General features: G+C 46.2%; 1 protein-coding gene and 1 non-coding gene across 11 annotated transcripts in view; one reads left to right on the forward strand and one right to left on the reverse strand.

Annotated features, from left to right (window-relative positions):
- ARMC9 (armadillo repeat containing 9) overlaps positions 1 to 22,196 on the forward strand; it is a 181,017-nt gene that overhangs the window by 142,746 nt on the left and 16,075 nt on the right. For 6 of the 10 annotated variants that reach the window (XM_044937950.2, XM_025278454.3, XM_044937949.2 and 3 more), the window contains 2 exons: positions 10,631 to 10,746; positions 17,158 to 17,294. The exons of 2 other annotated variants lie outside the window; for them this stretch is intronic. In XM_044937950.2, coding sequence (XP_044793885.2) covers positions 10,631 to 10,746; positions 17,158 to 17,294 — 253 coding nt within the window. Of the gene's footprint in view, positions 1 to 10,630; positions 10,862 to 17,157; positions 17,295 to 22,196 lie in introns of those variants that run through there. 2 more of the 10 variants (XM_006050131.4, XM_044937952.2) reach the window with 2 other exon arrangements.
- On the reverse strand, positions 8,991 to 9,063 carry TRNAG-CCC. Its single transcript has one exon. It is a non-coding gene; the product is annotated as a tRNA-Gly (tRNA).

A 22,196-nucleotide genomic window follows, 5' to 3' on the forward strand; every position in this document is an offset into this window, starting at 1 on the left:
GCCAGCACTGCAACTCACCTCACCTGCCCTCCTTGGGCTCTGGTGGTTCACACTAGGGAGGGTTGGGTGGGGCGCCCTGTACGCTTGTTCACACGGGGGCTGCTAACTGCCTGTGCTGAAGGAGGGAACCTGCCAGAGACAGGAGTTGCATTTCCGTAGGGAATGTTCCCCCAAATCACAACTTGTACCTCCCATTCTGATGTACCAGGGCGATCTATCAAGATCAGTAGAAAAATGTTGATTTTTTTGAAAACTCTGTTCAAAAAAATTTTATTGAACCTGAGTCATTTGCTGAACATTCCACAGAATCCTAGAAAAGTCTGAGAAGCTGTTATCTTCCAGAAGTTTATAAAAGAGGACACAGCAGATAAATCTGTGCTGTTGATGAGGGCTGGAGATAACAGGGAGGAATGATCAGGGAGTTGATGGTTCTCGTCCTGTGTGGCTGGCCCAGGGCTTCTCAGACCATTGAATGTGGGTTCACGTAGAATCTAGGCCCCATCCCAGATCCCCTTACCATAATCTCAGGAGTGGTTATTGTACACACCAGTGACTGAAAAACTGCTATCTATGTTGAGGGTGAGGATGGAGTACGAGGGTGCACCCCCTCTCAGGTGTTCTGAGAGTGAAAGGGAGCCCTTTCCTAGGATTCCTGGACTCATGGCTCCTCCCCTTCTGAGCACTGATGGGCACCCCTGAACCCTACAAGGCCACACTTGCTGCCTGCTGCATCCCCTCAAGGATAAGCGAACAGCACTGAGCGCTGCAGAGCCTGGGGGCCATGAAAATACTGACGACCACAGGGAGCTCAGAGAGTCCCTGAGAATAGCAGTGGTCACATCAAATATATCCTTTACTCATAATTCTGGTGAAGAACAGCACCCTTTTATGTTTCTTCTTCAGTAGCAGGGCAAGATTAATGACTTGCCAACTTCTGTATGCTTGGTGATGTCTAAATTTTTAAAAATCATCTGTACTATGCCAAATAAGTCTTAATTAAATAAGTCTTAATTAATAATTCTTAATTCAGAATTAAGAATGGGAAAGACTAGAGATCTCTTCAAGAAAACTAGAGATACCAAAGGAACATTTCATTGAGCAAAGATGGGCTGAATAAACGACAGAAATGATATGGACCTAACAGAAGCAGAAGATATTAAGAAGAGGTGGCAGGAATACACAGAAGAACTATACAAAAAGATCTTCACAACCAAGATAATCACAATGGTGTGATCACTCACATAGAGTCAGACATCCTGGAATGTGAAGTCAAGTGGGCCTTGGAAAACATCACTACGAACAAAGCTAGTGGAGGTGACGGAATTCCAGTAGAGCTATTTCAAATCCTGAAAGATGATGCTGTGAAAGTGCTGCTCTTAATATGCCAGCAAATTTGGAAAACTCAGCAGTGGCCACAGGAAAAGGTCAGTTTTCATTCCAGTCCCAAAGAAAGGCAATTCCAAAGAATGTTCAAACGACCGCACAATTGCACTCATCTCACACGCTAGCAAAATAATGCTCAAAATTCTCCAAGCCAGGCTTCAGCAATACGTGAACCGTGAACTCCCAGATGTTCAAGCTGGTTTTAGAAAAGGCAAAGGAACAAGAGATCAAATTGCCAACATCTGCTGGATCATTGAAAAAGCAAGAGAGTTACAGAAAAATATCTATTTCTGCTTTATTGACTATGCCAAAGCCTTTGACTGTGTGGATCACAATAAACTGTGGACAATTCTGAAAGAGATGGGAATACCAGACCACCTGACCTGCCTCTTGAGAAACCTGTATGCAGGTCAGGAAGCAACAGTTAGAACTGGACATGGAACAACAGACTGGTTCCAAATAGGAAAAGGAGTTCGTCAAGGCTGTTATATCGTCACCCTGCTTATTTAACTTCTATGCAGAGTACATCATGGGAAACGCTGGGCTGGAGGAAGCACAAGCTGGAATCAAGATTGCCGGGAGAAATATCAGTAACCTCAGATATGCAGATGACACCACCCTTATGGCAGAAAGTGAAGAGCAACTCAAAAGCCTCTTGATGAAAGTGAGGGTAGAGAGTGAAAAAGTTGGCTTAAAGCTCAACATTCAGAAAACGAAGATCATGGTATCTGGTCCCATCAGTTCATGGGAAATAGATGGGGAAACAGTGGAAACAGTGCCAGACTTTATTTTTCTGGGCTCCAAAATCACTGCAGATGGTGACTGCAGCCATGCAATTAAAAGATGCTTATTCCTTGGAAGGAAAGTTATGACCAACCTAGATACCATATTGAAAAGCAGAGACATTACTTTGCCAGCAAAGGTCCATCTAGTTAAGGCTATGGTTTTTCCTGTGGTCATGTATGGATGTGAGAATTGGACTGTGAAGAAAGCTGAGCGCTGAAGAATTGATGCTTTTGAACTGTGGTGTTGGAGAAGACTCTTGAGAGTCCCTTGGACTGCAAGGAGATCCAACCAGTCCATTCTGAAGGAGATCAGTCCTGGGTGTTCTTTGGAAGGAATGATGCTAAAGCTGAAACTCCAGTACTTTGGCCACCTCATGTGAAGAGTTGACTCATTGGAAAAGACTCTGATGCTGGAGGTGATTGGGGGCAGGAGGAGAAGGGGACGACAGAGGATGATATGGCTGGATGGCATCACTGACTCGATGGACGTGAGTCTGAGTGAACTCCGGGAGTTGGTGATGGACAGGGAGGCCTGGCGTGCTGCGATTCATGGAGTCGCAAAGAGTCGGCCACGACTGAGCGACTGAACTGAACTGAATTCAGAATTATCCATACCATGCCACTTATGGTTCCTAAAAAAAGTGCCCTAATTTTAAATATCTTCAATACCTTGGTTGAAGGGCTATAGGTATTTTTCATAGAATCTCAGGTTTATTATTTTTATTTTGAAGTTTAAATTTATTGTTCAGTTACTTTTAACAGTCATAGGTGTGTCTTAAACTAGTTGGGGATGCGTCCTGCGCCAAGTTCTATGCTGACTGCTTCACACGTCTGATTGCATTTATTTAATCTTCCCAACCAACAATGGGGTGAATTCTGCTCACATTGCATGTTATAGATGATGAAGCTGAGACTGAGAAAGGTTAAGGAACATGCTCAAGTGTTATTTGAGCCTGCTCGCTCTTTACCGCTAAGCTGTGCTGTCTTCTGGGAGAGCTATTGATTTTCCAGTGAACTGTGTTTGAAAGTTTAGAGTCACTGACTGTATGAAATATTCAAAGTTACTTTATGGTCTAATGCTGTCGTTATGCAGTCACTAAGCCATGTCAATGTCAGACTCTTTGAGACCGCATGGACTGCAGCACACCAGGCTTCCCTGTCCTTCCCCGTCTCCCGGAGCTTTCTCAAACTCGTGTCCATTGAGTCGATGATGCCATCCAACCATCTCATCCTCTGTCATCCCCTTCTCCTCCTGCCCTCAGTCTTTGCCAGCATCAGGGGCTTTTTCAGTGAGTTGGCTCTTCATATCAGGTGGCCAAAGTATTGGAGCTTCAGCTTCAGCATCAGTCCTTCCAATGAATATTCAGGATTGATTTCCTTTAGGATTGACTGGTTTGATTTCCTTGCTCTCTAAGGGACTCTTAAGAGTCTTCTGAGAGAATCACCATAGTTTGAAAGCATCAGTTCTGGCACTCAACCTTCTTTATGGTCCAACTCTCACATCTGTACATAACTGCTGGAAAAAGCGTAGCTTTGACTACACGAGCCTTTGCTGGCAAAGTGAAGTCTCTGCTTTTAATATGCTGTCTAGGTTTGTCATAGCTTTTCTTGAAATTGAAGCAACAGCAACGATTTTTAAGCATAGGCTCAGTTTTCGGGAGGGATGCCTGTTGTCAATGCTAATTTCTCACTTTCCACACTTTCTTATTCCCCCAAGTTCATTTAGTTTTCCAGAGTTCTCTTAGCTGGCTAAAGCAGGAGTCATGGCCCCACCCCCAGAGAGACTGAGAGTGTGGCCCTGGCCCTGGGAATCTGCATCTTTATTACACCCCTCAGTGCTTCTGCAGCCAGAGTCTGCGCCATGAAACACACTGCCATGTATGCAGACCTCCAGGTGAATGGACCTCTGCACGGGAAGTGGGTGCAGCTTGCCAAGGGGCAGGGCCCAGCCCCCCAGAGACAGGACAGAAGCTGGGGCACCTGCAGCTGACCCTGTCTTACTCAGTCAAAACCAAAACCAGGAAAGGAAGGGCTGTAGTTTCCAAGTCTTTTTTTTTTCTTTTTTTCAAATTTGTCTTCACTTTGGGTTTTTTGTTTTGTTTTGTTTTGTTAGCATTTATTTATTTGTCTGTGCTGGCTGTTAGTTGCAGTATGCAGGATCTTTAGTTGCGGCACATGGGATCTAGTTCCCCGACCAGAGATCGAACCCAGGCCCCCTGCATTGGGAGTGCCGAGTCTTAGCCGATGAAGCACCAGGGAAGTCCCTGGGGGCGCTTTCTACTCACGTTTCCACCCGTTATTTGTGCTCTGCCTCACCCTGTGGTTGAAAAGTCAGTTCGAACTAACTTAAAATCCATGTTCTGTGAAAACACAACCAAATGAGCAGGGGGAAGATCCCCAACCCCCCGAGATTCCAAGTCCTTTTTCTTTTTCAGTTTGTTTCTGGGATTCCTTTTTCTGATTACAAATGAAGTGCGTACTTATTACTGAAAAGCCAAAAGTAAACACAGCGTAAACAGCCACTGTAATAATTCTGTCCGCCCAGCGACAACCACCGCTCCCTCTGTTCTCCTTCCATTTGTCTCTGTGTCTTATCTTTCCTTTGTCAGTTGCAATTGAGCTCAACTGCAAAGAGCCAGGAATCCAGCCTTACCAGACCCAAGGCTCATCTTTTGCCTTCCTTCACCCAGACTATCAGGAAGAAGGGAGTATCCAGGTTTTGTGGGCCCTCCAGTCACAGGGTTGTGGAGGCCTTCTGTAAAACAACAGAGTATAAAGTTTAGGTATTAAAGCGAGTATCCAGAGTGAGAATTAGAGAAATAAATAACAAATTCAAATTTTAAGAACTGATGAATCAATAATCAACAAGGACTTACCATATGGCACAGGGAACTAGACTCAGTATCTTACAATAATCTATAATGGAAAAGAATCTAAAAAGGAATAGATATATGTATAACTGAATCCCTTTACTGTGTACCTGAAACTAACACAACATTGTAAATCAACTGTAGTTCAATTTTTTTAAGTAGGTAAAGGGAAAAAAAAATGACAGGTACCAACATCAGAAAAATGTTTTATTAACTAGTGGCTTGCCACATGCTGTTGAGGTAATCTGCATGGGTTGGAAAAGAGTTTCCAGACACAGAGCATTTCAGAAGGGAGTGATTTTATTAAGAACAAACAGCAGAGATAATGTGGGCACTGCGAGCGCAGTGGACCAACCTCCTGACAGACCAGGGAGAGTTGACAGTTTTCGTGGGTTAGTAGTCAACTTTTATAGCCTCAAAACAAAGAAAATTCCTGCTGGAAGGTTGGCATTAGGTGATCAGTTAGGGCACTGTAGGGTGACTACCGGGGTGGGTATCTTTGCCTAATTTGGGGTCAGGAAGCCTGCTGATGAAGGAAGCCCCCACCAGGGCTTTTGGCGATGGTTACAAAGGGGCTCAGTCAGCTTCAGAGGGGACCTGGGTTCTGAGCTCCACTTCTGAGGCCTTTGTGTGAGGCCTTGCATCTGTGGCCTTGGGGCAGGAATCCACACATGCTGCATAGTTTTCTTTCTGGATATTTTTTGTTTTATACTCTTTGATTGCTTCTACATATGTGAGGAGCTTGTAATATTTTCTACAGTGAAAGAAAAGTTTTATTATTATTGAGAGATTAGAAATTTTTCTTTCGACTTCACATTTAGTTTTTGGTAATGCTGTGTAAATTTTTAGTATTTCTATTAAATTTGAGAAAACCTTCCTCAAACTTCTGAAAATGGAAGACTAGGGACATTTCAAGTTTCCCTGTGTACCGACTCTTCATAAATACTCTGATGACCTGGGGAATTCCTTGTAGTCGCTTCTACACCAGGACAGCTCACCATCGTTTGGCTATGCACAGAAGCGACTGAGAATGATATTTCTCATTAAGCCCAAATTGTATGTCACCTGGGTTCAGCGCCCCCTTAGCTAAGTTCCAAATTGTCTTTGGCCATTCTAACACTGTGTGGGGAGGTATAACAACAGAAGTTGGAGTAGAAAGAAACAGCACTCTTAAGTGACTGCAATTAAAACTTGCTACTTTTGCAAATTTTACAAAAACATGTGACTGTTTGAACACATTGCTAGGGTTCCAAAGCTCCATCTGAAGACTTCCATTTACTGCTTACTGGTCAGAGCTGGGTCCCATGGCCCCTAGCTGCAAGGGGGTCTGGAAAGGTGTTTTTAAGTAGATGCATTTTTGGGCCAACAAAATCAGAGGGCTGTTGGTCAAGAAAGAGAGAATGAGTATTGAGTGGACAGCTAGCAGTGTCTCCTTCAGCTTCCAGGACTTTGTCTGTGTGTATAGATAGATGTATTGTATGCCTGTATTTTCTTACAAAAATGCATACTGTTTATAACATGCCATAATTGCTTTAAGTGATTTCACCAATACTCAAAAACTAGTATTGGGAAATTTTTTTTACCTAAATTGATATGTGTTGACCATCTTTTGCTACAGAACAAATTGTTGTTGTTATTCAGTCACTCAGTCATGTCCAACTCTTTGTGACCCCATGGATTGCAGCACACTAGGCTTCCCTCTCCTTCACTATTTCCTGGAGTTTGCTCAAACTCCTGTCCATTGAATCGGCAATACCATCCAACCATCTCATCCTCTGCTGCCCTTTTTTTGCCTTCAATCTTTCCCAGCATGAGGGTCTTTTCCAGTGAGTTGGCTCTTCGAATCAGATGGCCAAAGTATTGGAGCTTCAGCATCAGCCCTTCCAATGAATATTCAGAGTTGACTTCCTTTAGGATTGACAGAACAAATTACATTCAGCTAAATCACATACTGCATTTTTTGGGTTTGTGTGTGTGTGTGTGTGTGTGTGTGGTTAAATACGCTCTTTTTTTTTGTAGCAGACTTTTTTTTCAGACAGCGTCTCCATGTGTAACCCAGATGGGTGCTGAGTTCTGTGATGGGGAGGGTGGTTGTTGGGAACCCTTTCCCTTCTCTCCCAGCACCCCCTGAAGCATTCCTGTGGAACTCAGTATAGACAGATATGCTTTAAGACCTTTCTATCCCCAAAAGGCTCCTTTGCAGCCGAGGCACCCAGAGAGGGCCCTGGAGCGCCCCAGAAGCACAGGGGGTTGTGAGGTAAACAGGAAACAAGCCCTCTGGGCTCCTCTGAGACACCCAGCACCTAAGGCAGTCATTCTGGGCCCTCATACCAACTCTCTTCACCGACCCTTCCTCAGGCCTTGTGACGACACACCAGATTCTGCCCACAGGCTGGCCCAGTTTCCTCATCCAGTGCATGGCTGTGCGCATGCTAAGTCGCTTCGGTCGTGTCTGACTCTTTTCAACCCTACAGACTGTAGCCCACAAGGCTCTCCTGTCCATGGGATTCTCCAGGCAAGAAGACTGGAGTGGGTTGCCATGCCCTCCTCCAGGGGATCTTCCCAGGGCATGGCTGGAACTTGTATCTCTTATGTCTCCTGCATTGGCAGGCGGGGTCTTTACCAGTAGTGCCTCCTGGGAAGCCCCTTCCTCATCCACTGGAGAGGACAAATACCACCCATCTTAGGTGATTTCTTAGCCTGTGGAGTTTTAGGGAGATGGTGTGGTGGGGGGCGGGGTTTCCAAAGGCTGAAACACGAGTATGTGCTCTGTTCTCTCTCCTGAGGAAGGAGTTGGAAGGGTGACCTGGGAAGGACATTGGAGCAGGGAGGAGGCATGGGGTGAGCAACCCACACACTCGCCATCTCCCTTTTCCAGCGCTTAAGCCCTAGCCTCCCTCTCCTAGGTCCTGTGGAAGGACCCAGGCATAAGGGAGGGGGAAAGAGAAGGCCCAGGGGATCCTAAGGTACCACTGAATATTGGACTTAAGGAACCTGCCCTGACGATGGGGACAGTGGGTCAGAAGGAAAATGGGAGGAGCAGCAGACAGAGGAGGGCAGTGTTAGTGATGGCGGGTAGGATAGCCTTCTTTTGCGTATTTCACAGGACAAGGGAGATGAAGCTGCACTAATTCTTACTTGGGAAGCTTATGGCCCATTGTTTCCTCCACAAGGGTGGAGGCCTCCCATCTCCTCTCCCCTGCCTTTCTCTCCTCCCCCCTCCCCCACCCCTCACCACCCTGCCCTGCCCGCCCCTCCAGCTGCTGGCTGTCCCCACAGCACAGCTGAGACCTGGTGATTCCCTCCCACTGGAAACTGGCCCTTTTTTCTTCTTCCTACCTCAAATATAAAAAAAATATAAAGAAAGCTGAGCACTGAAGAATTGATGCTTTTGAACTGTGGTGTTGGAGAAGACTCTTGAGAGTCCCTTGGACTGCAAGGAGATCCAATCAGTCCATCCTGAAGGAAATCAGTCCTGAACATTCATTGGAAGGACTGATGCTGAAGCTGAAACTCCAATACTTTGGCCACCTGATGCAAAGAGCTGACTCACTGGAAAAGACCCTGATGCTGGGAAAGATTGAAGGTGGGAGAAAGAGATGATAGAGGATGAGATGGTTGGACGGCATCTCTGACTCAATGGACATGAGTTTGAGTAAACTCTGGGAGCTGGTAATGGGCAGGGAGGCCTGACGTGCTGCAGTCCATGCGGTCGCAAAGAGTTGGACACCACTGAGCGACTGAACTGAACTGAACTGAACCTCAAATACTAGATAAACCTAAATAACTTTCAAGTAAAAATCAAGAAATCAAAGATGTAACTCCCATTCATATATTTTCTGAGTTTTAAAAAATAATTATTTGTTTCTCTGCCCACGCTGGGTCTTAGTTGTAGCACATGGGATCTTAAGTTGCCGCATGTGGGCTCCTAGTTGCGTTGTGTAGGATCTAGTTCCCTGACCGGGGATTGAACCCAGACCCCCTGCATTGGGAGCACAGAGTCTTAGCCACTGGACCACCAGGGAAATCCTTCTGATTTTTTTTTTTACATTTTATTTGTAAGTAATTATAGATTCACAGGAAGTTGAAACAGTGGAAGTGCAGATGCCCTTCACCCAGCATCCCCAGTGGCAACTGTAGCAAGTAGGGGGTCGATGTCGGCACAGTCCACAGACTTCATTCAGATTTCACCAAAAAAGTGATTTCTTTTTTAAACAAATTTTCTTAATTATTAACATAGCTATGTTACAGAAAATAGAAAAAAATGATTCTTGGTTCACTGTCCTATGTGGCCACTAAAAGCATTAGTGTTCCTTTCCTTCCAGTCTTTTTGTGTACTTTTAGCATAAATGGAAAGCATCATTTATGCACCATGTTATAACCTGACTTACAATGTTTTAAATAAACATTTTTCTTCATAACCTAGTCTTTATCCTTGTAAATGGCCATATAATATTTCAAATGAATATGCCATATTTTCCTTCATTGCTACCCTATTACTAGACAGATTGTTGCAGTTTTACTCTACAGTGATTTTGTAACAAACAGTTTTATTTAACAACTTCCATATTTTGGAGTCCTCCTCTAGGGGCTTTCTTGGTGGCTCAGACGGTAAAGAATCTGCCTGCAATTCAGGAGACCCAGGTTCAATCCCTGGGTCCGGAAGCTCCCCTGGAGAAGGGAATGGCAACCCACTCCAGTATTCTTGCCTGGAGAATCCCATGGAGAGAGAACCCTGGCAGGCTACAGTCCGTGAGATCACAAAGAGTCAGACATGACTGAGCAACTAACACTCCAGAGTTTAACACCCAAGGGTATGAACATTTCAATGACTCTTGGTATAAAATGCCAAATTACTTTCCAAAAGCACTGTCTCTCATTTCCATGCCACTGACATCTTAAACTGTTGCCAGAAGCAGATGGGGTCATTTCCTTAATTGTCACTCATTTAATAATTTAAGAATGATAACAGGTTTTTGTAAAGTTGTAGTTTCTAGTTACTTGTAAAGTTGATGATTTTTTTCTTCTCTTGATTGGTGATACTTTTTATTTTGTGACTTGGCTATTCAAAATCTTTGCCCTATTATCTGTATGGTGTTTTACTTAACTGATTTATAAAAATTCTTTATCTAATGAAAATCTTAACCTTTAATCTGTTAACTGTGCTGCAAGTATTTCTTCCCAGTTCATTGTTTTACCTGTTAATTTGGTTTATCATTCAAATACTGTATATATGGAAATGTTAACTTTTTATGAAACCAAATCTGTCCATCTTTTTTTTTCCCTTCTCACTTTCAAAAGTCAGTATACTCCAGAGTTGCGATAAGTTACTATATTCAACTCTTTTCTTCCACTTTTTCCATGGTTTGATTTTTTTTTAATTTATACTGCTAGATGGTATAATATGCAAGTTAAAGGGATTTTTCCTGACATTTTCTGTTTATCTGAATAATCTGTGCCATGACCCTTCCTTACTTATTGCAAAGTCTCTTATTCCTGTAGATGAATGTATTAAGTACAGTAAGTTAGAATGTGTGGTCTGCTCTCAGCCAGATGACCTCTCCAGCCCTGTTTCCTCTTTGCTTCCACCAGATCATGACCAACACGGGGAAGGCGAGGCGGAGGGGGACAGCTGGTGTGCAGTGGGGTGGCCCGGAGCCCTTGCGCCGGCCTGTCACCCCCAGCGGCCACAGGACCGGGTACCCAGCGTAAGTCCAGGCTAAAGGAGGCAGGGATTTATTTTCCTAAGCTTTGTTTTGATGAACTGCAGTGAAAGATGTACGTATTTAAGAAGTCAAAATAAAATGTTCATACTATAAAGCATTTCTCTCTTTATTATTCATCTTTGGGGGATTTTTTGAAAGGACAGAGGTCAAGTCTCCCTCTTCCCCCTCTACGTTTCTCAGGGTCTCCAAGGCACTTACAGCCTTTATCTAGGAGAAGCCTGGTGTTGGCCAGTGTTGATTCTGAAGGAAAGGACCAGAAAGGGGCAAGGTGTCTACCCAGAGAGGACTCTCAGTCTTCTCTGCAGCCTCTCACCGCAGCACCAGGCCCTTTGTTGGGAAGGAGTGTCACAGTTTAAAATGCCACCAGCCTTTTTTTCTAGATGATTTTTTAAAAGAACTATATGCAGTTCTGGCTGCCAAGCCTGTATTCATTTCTTGATAGCCTTGCTCCAACCCTGTTTATATAAACAAATCTAGTCTGGTTACCCAGAGCCTCTGGTCTCCCTGAGAACCCAAGGACCAGACCCCTGTGGACTCTTGGGGAGCGTTAGGCCAGGCAGTCCAGCTTGGGCCTCTTTGGAGGTCTGGGTGACCTCTTCACCTTTCTAGAGAGAACACTGGAGATAAACAGGTGCACATAAAGGGGGCTATGGAGAGCAGGCAAAAACCTACGTTTGTTCATGCAACAATTATTGGCCGTTCAGTTCAGTCGCTCAGTCGTGTCCAACTTTTGCAACCCCATGGACTGCAGCACACCAAGGTTCCCTGTCCATCACCAACTCCCAGAGTTCACCCAAACCCATGTCCGTTGAGTCAGTGACACCATCCAACCGTCTCATCCTCTGTCGTCCCCTTCTCCTCCCACCTTCAATCTTTCCCAGCATCAGGGTCTTTTCCAGTGAGTCAGCTCTTCGCATCAGGTGGCCAAAGTATTGGAGTTTCAGCTTCAGCATCAGTACTTCCAATGAATGTTCAGGACTGATTTCCTTCAGGATGGACTGGTTGGATCTCCTTGCAGTCCAAGGGACTCTCAAGAGTCTTCTCCAACACCACAGTTCAAAAGCATCAATTCTTCAGCGCTCAGCTTTCTTTATAGTCCAACTCTCACATCCATACATGACCACGGGACAAACCATAGCCTTGACTAGATGGACCTTTGTTGACAAAATAATGTCTCTGCTTTTTAATATGCTGTCTAGGTTGGTCATAACTTTCCTTCAAAGGAGTAAGCATCTTTTAATTTAATGGCTGCAGTCACCATCTGCAGTGATTTTGGAGCCCAGAAAAATAAAGTCAAGCCACTGTTTCCACTGTTTCCCCATCTATTTGCCATGAAGTGATGGGACTGGATGCCATGATCTTTGTTTTCTGAATGTTGAACATTAAGCCAACTTTTTCACTCTCTTTCAATTATTGGCCCTAAAATATTTCAAACGAATATGATATATTTTGCTTCATTATCCCCTATAGCCGAGCACTTTTCTTGTTTCCAGGTTTGCTTTATAGTCATTTGTAACAAACAACCAGGCACCGGGGCTACAGCAGCAGACAGAACGCAGAAGCACCTGCCCTGTTAGATCTGGGTGCATGAATGCTAAGGGACACCAGAGACCTGGTGGAGTTTGACTGCCCGTCCAGGACCTGACCTGTGAATATTTCAGGGTCCATGCTGTGGATCAGTGCTGAGATCTGTTTGATTTGACTTCACAACTAGTTAACATGTACTTCATATTTCAGGGCTTTTATTTTTCATTATTAATGTCTAAACTAATATGCATTTTTCTCTTTAACCTACAACCAATATTTTTTAACCTACAGAAAAGTTGAAAGAATTATTAACAATAAAGAGCTTCCAGCTGTTAGCATTCTGCAATAATTGTGCTCTCTTGCTTACTCACTCTCTTGGTCCCGTTCTGTGCATAAAATACAATTTACACACATACACATTTTTTTTTTTTTTGCTGAGTTTAAAGCAGGTGGCATAGTTTCAGCCCACATCTCCAAAGAATAAAAATATCCTTTTATTTAACCACATGAAAGTGAATGTCAATCAGTCGTGTCTGACCCTTGGTGACCCCATGGACTATACAGTCCATGGAATTCTCCAGGCTAGAATATTGGAGTGGGTAGCCATTCTCTTCTCCAGGAGATCTTCCCAACTCATGAATCAAACCAGGGTCTCCTGCATTGCAGGTGGATTCTTTACCAGCTGAGCTACCAGGGAAGCCCATAATTTTTAACCATATAGTCACACCCTAAAAAGTTAACATTAATTTAAAAATATGAGCATATAAATATTCCCTAATTGTCCCCCAAATATCATTTATATCTAAGAAGTTTTGTACCCGACCTTTTGATTCAGACCATAGCCAAGTATCAACTATGAGTAGATCCAGTTTATAAATACAATATCTTTTTGAATGGAAGAAGTAAGAGGAACCAAAAAAATTCATCTTGTTTGAGATGGGAAAGAGGACACTGAATTATCATTTAAAAAAATTTTTTTAAGTTACTAAAACCCCGGGTTTACAGAGAGGCAACAATAACCTATGCATATTTAATCAGGAAAGAGGGCAAAGATAATCTAATAAATACAAGATCCAACCAATGGGCACAGTGAATTGGGTCAAATGTTCTACCTTATAGAGAGGAAAAAGAGGACATTCTTCCCTGCCTGGGGAGCACACATGGTGTTCCCCTGACTTGTCAAAGTGTTCCCTGCAAGGAATGAGAGCCCTTCATTTTCCTGAAATTCCCTGATCAGGAGTTGAACCTGTACCCTCTGCATTGGAAGGGTGGAGTCCTAACCACTGGACCACCAGGGAAGTCCCTGAACCTTCTGATTCTAACAAAGCCATTGCCCCATAACCAACTCCATCCGTTAGGCCAATTTAACGAACATTTACAACACTTCTGTGTGCCAGTTGCCCAGTTCAGTTCAGTCGCTTAGTTGTGTCTGACTCTCTTCGACCCCATGGACTGCAGTACACCCGGCTTCCCTGTCCATCACCAACTCCCAGAGTTTACTCAAACTCATGTCCATTGAGTCGGTGATGCCATCCAACCATTCCATCCTCTGTCATCCCCTTCTCTTCCCGCCTCCAATTTTTCCCAGCATCAGGGTCTTTTCAAATGAGTCAGTTCTTCACATCAAGTGGCCAAAGTATTAAGAGTTTCGGCGTCAGCATCAGTCCTTTCAATGAATATTCAGGACTGATTTCCTTTAGGAAAGTTGCTAGAGGTGCAAAAATAAACAATGTGGTCCCTGCCCTCAGGAGCACACAGAGCAAGCTACCTAGTAGGGAAGAGAGACGGTGCTCATAATTTGGCAAGTAGGTGATGGCAGAGCATAGCGGTTCCCCTCAGGCAGGCAGCACAAAGTAAGACTCAGGATCTTCAGATCGCCTCTTTAAAAAGATTACATGAGTCTCCATTTCCAACCAGTGTCCTCTGATAACCTAGTGATGCCAGATGTGTAGATAAAGCAAGAGTCTTAGTGACAATATGCATTACACGCGTTCCAGACACTAGTACTTTTCCAGTCAGTAATCCCATTCCTAGGGTTTTACTGAGATAATCAGATACATACATGCACACAACAGGAGTTACTAAAAAATCATCTAAATGCCCAAAGAAGGAGGCTGGTTAAATTATTATCCACACAAAATGTATTGAGAATAACATTTTAGAAGAATATTTAATAAATGGGAAAAGCCTCACAAGATGCTACTAAGTGAAAAAGCAAATTATGAAACAGTGTGGATCTAACCTGCCGGCCAAATATAGCAATCCTAAGTTTTGAGTTTTGTTTTTTGTTTTTTTTTGTTTTTTTTTTAGGAGTATATTTGCTCTTTTAAAAGAAGATACCAAAATAAAAGAAGATATCAAATGTTAATAGGAGTTGTGTCTAGGTATTGGGAGGACAGGGCGATCTGTTTTCTATATGTTTTCCTGATTTCTCATGATAAATGCTGGTTTTAAAATCAAGAAAGGTTGAAAATAACGACTACAGTCGCCCCTGTGCAGTACGGGACTCTCCATCACCTTGCATCTGACGGCGCCTCCTGACCCCCTCCCCAAGGCCTGTCCCCAGGCTCCGTGTCTCCTGGGCTCCCTTCCCTTCTGGCCCCCTGGCTACTTCCCTGGGCCATCCTCCTCTCTTTGAAGCCCACATGGTCTGGCAGTGACTTCCTCAAGTTAATGCTGCCAGTCACGCCCATGACCTCCCAGACTCTGCTGACCACCCTCCTGGGAGCTCTCGAACTTCTGCCCTGTGGCCGCTGTGTGCTGGTCCCCCAATTCTCCGCCCTCTTCCTCCTAAAACACTGTGTTGTGCAGGCCCCGTCCTGTGTTCAGGTCCCCATCCCATCCTGCTGGTCCTCTGGTTTCCATTACACGCTGCTGCTGCTGCTGCTAAGTCGCTTCAGTCGTGTCCGACTCTCTGCGACCCCATTGATGGCAGCCCACCAGGCTCCACCGTCCCTGGGATTCTCCAGGCAAGAACACTGGAGTGGGTTGCCATCTCCTTCTCCACCATTACACGCTGCTCACACCCAAATCTCCCACTCCAGCCCACTCTTGCCCCCAGGGCTACGTGTGTCCCCACATCACCCCCAGATCAGTACCTCTCAGATGAACACCCCTGTCTTCTGAGCCCCCTGCTTCAGAGAACAGAGTTAATACTCCCAGACACAGGGCCAGGATCCCACCCCAGGGTGCCCAGCCACCCCTTCTCCTGGCTGTGGCACCTGCTCTCTGCCCTCCTGAGCCAGGTCCTTCTCCCTAGCCTGGGCAGAGCCTCCAGACCATTCTGCCTGCCACAGTCCACCCTCCAGGACCATAGACACAGTCATCCTTCTAGCACATCATCATGGAATCTCATTTCTGCATCTTCTATTTCCTTTAGGGTGTGCATGCCCAGTCGCTCCATCATATCTGACTCCTTGTGACTCCATGGACTATAGCCCACCAGGCTCCTCTGTCCATGGGACTTCCCAGGAAAGAATACTAGAGCAGGTAGCCATTTCCTCCTCCAGGGAATCTTCCTGACCCAAGGATTGAACCTGTGGTTCCTGCATTCCCAGGCAGATTCTTTACCTCTGAACTACCTGGGAACCCCTCTTTCAAGACCAAACTACTCAAACCCTGGCCGATCAGGTCCTTCTTAATTGACACCTTCCAATCTCCACCCTCAGAGGCACATGCTCCCCAGAACACGATGTACCCTCTGGCCTACATTTTTTAGGTGCCCTAAATCTCTCTGTAACAAAGCAGTATAAATATATGCTTTCTTTTTGCCTCCTCTTGCTTCATCTTACTTGTTCGTGGTGCTACCTCTGCTGGGAAATGTTCCCTCTTCGGCCCCCTGGCAAACCCCAGCTCAGAGATCAGAACCGACTGAGTCACACACACACACACCGAAACGCACATACACTGAAACACACACACACACCGATACACACATACACTCATACATACACTACATATACACACGTATACACACACACACACACATACATATACACAGGTACATACACACACACATATACTCACACACATACATATACACAGAAATACATACACATTCACACACACAAGCTTTTCTGCCCTGCAGGGCAGTTAGGTGTCTGCTTATCTTTGCTGCTGGAACTGACATTCAAGCACAGCTGTTTTATGGGGTACCACTCTGGGCAGAGCGGGGACAGGCCTGCCATGGTATGTCCCCACCAAGCCCTTGCTGCGAGCAGGTGGCTCGTGTCTCCTCGTAGATGGGAAGCGAGTACCGAACTGCTGTGTGCACACTGCAGAACCCTCCCGGGATCTGCTGTGAAGGTATCCTGCCTCTCTCTGATGTGCTTGCCCAGGTCACCACCTCTCGCAGGCGCCCACTGCATGTCTGCTGGGTGGACCAGTCTCCACCGACCCAGGTGGCAGCGTTAGACACGACACACACCATTATAGTGTTCCAGAGAACAAGCTCTTCCCCACTCCTGTGTCTAGTAACTCTTGTTGTCAGGACTATGACACATCCCATCTTTTCTGACTGATTTCATCCCTGCAGTAATCTGCTTCATCCTTGGAGGAAAGCCCAGAAGATTGATACTTTAATTAAAATTGTTTGGTTGAAATGTTATGTCCTCGTATCACCCAAAGTCAAAAGATCCAACTCTGTGTTAGAAAAATAATAGCCATGTTTAAAATGTGTAAGCGCTCACATGAGTGAGGCAAGGGGCACTTCCTATTTCTTAAAGACATCCAATATCTGCTAATACTAGCTTAACAAAAGGCATTCAGGTGCTTCCACTTCCTGTATTTGTTTGTGATGCTACACAGTAGTCAGCAGTCAGATATCTCCTGTCTGTATTGATTGCTGCTTTTCATTTTTTCCTCCAGGCTGGAAGATCATCTCAGTTCTCCCCAGATGGCCCAGCATGCCAGAAATGGCTGCCTCCCATCCCTGCCAAACACCCACACTCCAGTCTGCAGGGGGGGCAAACCTGCTGCTCCTGAGCCTTGCCTTTCCTTTTCATGTAAGAAAACTGGCAGCGTATGGGGGGGCAGCTCCAGAACTGGGGGCAGCTCTGGGCCTGGTAATGCCTCGGATCTTATGAAACTGCAGCAGTTCCAAACCCTGGAAGGCCTCAGCCTCACACCTGCTCTTGAAAAGCCCTCTGATCTCAACCATTACCCCATGTCACAGAGGTTCACAGGCATGTGACCCCACAGCCAGACCTGACCATGAGCTTTTCCTCCAGACTCCCTTCTCTCAGAGCACTGTGTCCAGTGCTCACCTCTGCAAGCTATTTGAGCAAGATTTCTGACTGGGGAAGCCACGTTTAAATGTGAGACTTTGAAGTAGAACTCTCCGAACAATGTCGATCTTTGACCAAAACTCTGGTGACCCAGCTCTATTGCTGAGGAGGTCAGCCACACGGTAGAAGGCTGAACAGAGTTAGAAATGTGCGGCCAGGAGCAAAAGCTAGTGTGGGATCCAAACACATTTTTAAAAATAATTGTATTCATTTCTTTTTGGCTGTGCTGGGTCTTCCTGCCTGAAAATGCTTCTACAGGTTTTCCTCTAGTTGCGGCGAGTAGAGGCTGCTCTCGGTGGCAGTGGCGGGCTTCTCACTGGAGCGGCTCCTCTTGTTGCAGAGCACGGGCTCTAGTGCTTGCAGTTTCAGCAGATGCAGCACATGGGCTCAGCAGTTGCAGCTCCCCAGCTCTAGTGTGCTTAGTCGAGCAGTTGTGTCTGACTCTCTGAGACCCCAAGTAGCCTGCCAGGCTCTTCTGTGCATGAGGATACTCCAGACAAGAATACTGGATTGGGTTGCCATGCCCTCCTCTAAGGGATCTTCCCAACCCAGGGATTGAACCCAGGTCTCCTGCAATGCAGGCGGATTCCTTACCATCTGAGCCACCAGGGTTCATCAGAGCACAGGCTTAATAGTTGTGGCACACGGGCTTAGATTCTCAGGCGTCATGTGGGATCTTCCCGGATCAGAGATCGAACCCGTGTCTCCTGCATTGGCAGGCGGATTCTTTACCACTGAGCCACCAGGGAAGCTCTCCAGACACATTTTGAAGCTTCTAGTTGAGCTCACTAGAGGCTGATGGGGAATAAAAGTATTTTTTATATGCTAGAAAAAATATATATGCTTTGAATTAGAAATGTACAAAGTTTTTTTTTTTAATTTTCAAGAGGAAATTAAAAGGATATGAACAGATCAGATAAGACTCCAATTTCTCCATTCAAAAAGGAAAAACAACAAGAGGAGCAGGTCAGATTCCAGTATGAGAAACATCTGTGAGCTTTTCTAATCTGCTCTGAATTGGATTCAAATGCGTCTGATCCCTGATTCAGAGCAGTAGACCTGTCACAGAGTCGGAAGAAAGCCAGGCTGTTTGGTTACCCTGGGAAAGGGTCTCTTGATTACAGCAGTTTTAGAGGGTTGTTTTTTTTTTACCAGCTTTGATCATTTGTTATTTTACATGTGTTTTGCTAGAGCTCCAAACATTAATATGCCTTCTTTAAAAGATGGTTAGCTCAGTCATTTACCTAGAGATTTCTGCTGCTAGGGTGGAGGTTTTAGGTGGTCTAATGATTTTTGCCAATTTGACCTAATGTTGTTGAGTTAAAAATGATTTCAAATTCTATAGGGCTGGTCTTCCCAGGTGGTGCAGAGGCAAAGAACCCGCCTGCCAATGCAGGAGACTCAGGAGATGTAGGTTCAATCCCTGGGTCAGGAAGATGCCCTGGCATAGGAAATGGAATAGGAAATAATCGCTCCAGTATTCTTGCCTGGAAAATCCCATGGACAGAGGAGCCTGGTGGGCTACAGTCCATGGGGTCTCAAAGAGTTGGGCACGACTGAACACAGCACCACTGTTCCAAAGAGTTGCATTTAGGCTAACTTATTTATCAGTAGCATCCTTGTTTTACCCAAACTGCCACCAAGGTGACCCTCTGTCTTGCATTGATTCTTCCGAGATCAGACGAGATCGAGCGCCTTCAGGCCGGTAGGGCCGGAGACAGTCTTGCATTGATTCTAAGTGTGGCCTTATCTTTTAGGAAGATTTGGCGTGGTATTACCTGTAGGATAGAGTCACTGGAGGTTGTCAAGGGTGGAGGAAGCTGAGTGGTGGCTGATGTTGCTGGTGATGTAGACATTATTGTTATTTTCAAGAACAATTGCTTTTGACCCTGGCAAATTCTGGTTCCTTGCATGAAAACGGTGGGCACCCACCAGGGCACTCATCCCTGGGATCACCAGCCCTTCCCAGTGCTTCTCCCTGGGGAGGCAGCAGCTATTCACCTGCCCTTCTAGATGGGCCACCTGGAGCCATGCTACCGCTGCACCCAGGAGCCTGCTCTGAGCACTGAGGCCATACTTTTCAGGTCCCATCCTTCACCTACTCTCATTCACTCAGGCCTGGCTGGGAGCCCACCTGCTGCCCTCCTGCCTCAGTGGACTCCCCTACACTGACCCCCAGGCCATCCTCACTCCCCTTGCCAGATATCAGGCATATTAATCACTTCCCCCACCCCCAGAGGCTTCCCAGGTATTGCTAGTGGTAAAGAACCTGCCTGCCAATGCAGGAGACCCAGGTTCAATCCCTTTGTCAGGAAGATCCCCTGGAGTAGGAAATGGCAACCCACTCCAGTATTCTTGCCTGGAAAATTCCATGGGCAGAGGAGCCTGGTGGGCCGCAGTCCATGGGGTCGCAAAGAATCAGACACATCTGAGCACACACCCACCCCCATGCCTTCTCTCTTCCTCAGGCCAGCACCCTTACTTAGTTCTCCTTCAAAATCCCTTTATAGGACAAAAGTTCTCCCCTTGAAGAAGCCAAGAGTCCAGCTTATTGGCTTTCCCGGGGTCATTTCTTTATTAAAAATTTTTTTTACTTTTTATTTTGTATTGGGATAGGCTCCCCAGGTGGCACAGTGGTAAAGAATCAGCCTGCCAGTGCAGGAGACACAGGAGATGCAGGTTCCATCCCTGAATCAGGAAGATCCCCTGGAGAAGGAAATGGCAGCCCACCCAAGTATTCTCACCTGGAAAATCCCATGGACAAGGGAGCCTGGTGGGCTACAGCCCATGAAGTCGCAGAGAGCTTAGCAACTGAGCACGCATAGCCAATTAACGATGTTGTGATAGTTTCAGGCAAACGGCAAGGGGACTCAGCCATACATATACATGTGTCCATTCTACCCCCAACTCCTCTCCCATCCAGGCTGCCACGTGACATTGAGCAGAGTCCCGTGTGCTGTACAGTAAGTAGGTCCTTGTTGGTTATCCATTTTAGTTATATCAGTGTATACATGACCATCCCAAACTCCCTAACTATCCCTTCCCCCTGATCCTTCCCTGCTCCTGGGGTCATTTAATGAGCGTGGATTCCATTTCTGGTGTAGATTTCTATTCTTCCTTCCTTGCCCAGCACAACCACCCCAGGCCCTCGCCTCCTCTGTGGACCAGTGTGAGCTTTCCATCTGGTCTGGCCACCGCCTTCTCTTTCTCTTTTCACTCAGCCTCCTTGAGGGGGCGGGTGCAGACCGGCTTCAGCCAACATGCTCAAATGCTGTGTTGAGGCTAGTTCTGAGGTCGCATCTGGGCTCGGCCAACCAAGCACCACGGTCGAGGGAAGAAGAGGAGAGCAGTGTGTGGCAGGACCCTCCTGATCCTCGCTGTCCCATTTCTTTCCTTCCCCGGCGAGAGCTGATCTAATTTCCTCTTGACCCTTCCGCCCATCCAGTCCTGCTCCTCCAGCCCTTTCTCCCCTGTCTCTGCACCTGCTCACCTTGTCCCCTCAGCCCATTCTGGCCTCGCCAGGCCACCAACCCCCCAACAGGTCCCCTCACACATGACCTTCACCCCTGCTGGGAATTAATGCCCCACTCAAGACCCGTGGGGTTTGTTCAGGATGCCCCCCTTCATGGCTGTGCATTCCGTCAGCACTAAGGCAGGACTCGGAATGAGGAGGCCGTGGGATCCTTACATGGCTCCATCAGTTCTGTGAGGGGCCAGAAAATACATTATTTTTAAGCAAAGGACTCAGCCCCACAGAGCCAAAAGGAAATAGCTCCCAAGGGAAAATAAAAAAAAAGAAAAGCCAAGAATGTGACTTAGAATCTTGTATGATTTTGGCCTGAGGAAAGTTATTCTCATTTCCTTCCCCATCCACCAAGGCTGGGATATCAAAATCGCATGTCCTGTCAGTGGACCCTGAGGGAAAATGCCAGCCCTGTTTGAAATGGATGAAGAGGTAGAGAACCAGTGGTTTGTCCCAGGAAGCTTCAGGTGCATGCACACAGCTGCCCTCCGCCTCCCAGCTCCCAGCTCTTTCAGTGGAGATATATTTTTTTTGGCGGGCGGGGGATGGCATCGGGGGCCATAGAGGTTGCTCTGAAAGTCTGCCATGTGGCCTAAGCAGAGGGAGCAGGGGAGGCGGGAGGGGTGGCTGAACCAAGAAGACCCGAGAAATTCTCCCAAGAGCCCAGCTCAGTTCCTCCTCCCTCCTGCCAGGGGGCTTTGGCACCTATCTCCCACTGCCACCCACCCAGGAAAGCTCATGATCCTGGAGAGCTGCCTACCCCTGGGCGCCATCTTGGAACACCATTGACTCTCATGGGGTTTTCCATGTGCGGCCCAGCTCTCAAGTGTGGTGTCACTCAACCATTATTTTATACACCCAAGTGTGGTCTCCTGAGCATTTTTATAAGCCCAGTCAGCAGAGAGCACAGACAGCAGGCCAGTTATCCACTGAAGAGCAGCTCAGAGAAGGCTGAAATCCTAGTTCCAGTCACCGTTCTGGGTGGAGAGTGTCCAATGAGTGAGTGAGTGAAAGTTGCTCAGTCGTGTCCGACTCTTTGCAACCCCATGGACTATACAGTCCATGGAATTCTCCAGTCCAGAATACTGGAGTGGGTA

Source organism: Bubalus bubalis, chromosome 2 (genome assembly GCF_019923935.1).
Source record: "Bubalus bubalis isolate 160015118507 breed Murrah chromosome 2, NDDB_SH_1, whole genome shotgun sequence".
Taxonomy (NCBI): Eukaryota; Metazoa; Chordata; class Mammalia; order Artiodactyla; family Bovidae; genus Bubalus; species Bubalus bubalis.